Source organism: Ceratina calcarata, unplaced genomic scaffold, assembly GCF_001652005.2.
Source record: "Ceratina calcarata isolate Rehan_Ccalc_2016 unplaced genomic scaffold, ASM165200v1 scaffold4690, whole genome shotgun sequence".
Taxonomy (NCBI): domain Eukaryota; kingdom Metazoa; phylum Arthropoda; class Insecta; order Hymenoptera; family Apidae; genus Ceratina; species Ceratina calcarata.
In genome coordinates, this window is record NW_017171021.1 from 1 (window position 1) to 1,280 (window position 1,280).

General features: G+C 33.8%; 1 protein-coding gene across 1 annotated transcript; it reads right to left on the bottom strand.

Moving 5' to 3' along the window:
- Positions 1 to 68: 68 nt before the first annotated feature.
- On the bottom strand, positions 69 to 1,253 carry LOC108627400 (isocitrate dehydrogenase [NAD] subunit gamma, mitochondrial-like; the record flags this gene model as incomplete). The annotated part of the gene is made up of 1 exon (XM_018028608.2): positions 69 to 1,253. A coding segment is annotated over one exon (939 nt), but the record flags the coding sequence as incomplete, so codon positions are not given.
- Positions 1,254 to 1,280: the final 27 nt, after the last annotated feature.

The window sequence follows — 1,280 nt, forward strand, 5'->3', positions numbered from 1 at the left end:
GTATATCCCAAACAGCTCATATAGATAATTATAATACGTAATTTCTAATTGTACTAGTACTTATAATATATATTTTACAATGTTTCAATCTTTATTATTTTACATAAAATATTAATATAATACAAGTATCAAATTTGTCATTTTAAAGTTAGAAACTGGTTTGAACAGATTGCGATTTACACAATATTATAGAACTGCTTTAATGGGACATGCAATTACTGCTCTCAGATATAGTGATTATAATATTTTTACTAATCAACTAAATATTTGTACTAAAAAGCAAGACTGTATCAATAAAATATATCTTATCAGTCTTAAACAGATGCTGTTTTGATGTGTTTCATTATAGTATCAACAACTTCTCTACTAGTAGCTTGTCCACCAAGGTCCCGAGTATGAACACCTTGATTTATAGTTTTATTAATGGCATTCTGAATTAAAGTAGCATGAGTCTTGTGTCCAAGATGACGTAACATATCGACGGCAGCATTTAACATCGCAATAGGATTAGCAATATTCTTTCCAGCAATGGCTGTACCAGTGTTACGAGTACCAGGCTCGAACACTGTATAATGATCACCATAATTTTTACCTGCTAGCAAGCCAGCACCACCTAACAAACCGCATACTACATTCGATACAATTGCTCCATATAAATTGGTCGTTAATACAATATCAAATTGATGTGGATTGGAGACCAATTGCATGCACGTATTATCAATGATCATATTATTATGAGTAATGTCTGGATAATCTTTCGCAACATTTTTCGACGTTTCTAAGAACAATCCATCAGATAGCTTCATAATATTTGCTTTGTGAACTGTGGTAACCTTCTTCCTTCCATTTCGTCTAGCATATTCAAATGCGTATCTAGCAACACGTTCGGAATTTGCACTTGTGATCACTTTCATGCTTTCTACAACGCCTTTCACACTTTCATGCTCCAGCATAGCATATTCTCCTTCAGTGTTTTGTCTGACAATGACGATATCAATATTTTTATGACGCGAATTCACTCCTGAATATGATACGCAGTGCAAGACGTTTACATAAAGATCCAACTGATTTCGGAGAGCAACGTTTCGAGAAAGTACCTCAGCCTCTGTGCTACGAGTTTCGATGTTTCCCTTTAATGCTACACCATTTCTACGAATCGATGTGATAGCATAATGCAAGTCATCATTGTCATCTGCGTTTGGGTCGATTTCAATATCCTCAAAATCTACTGGTACACCTGCATAACTGAAAACCTATAAATATATTAAAAAAAATTATAT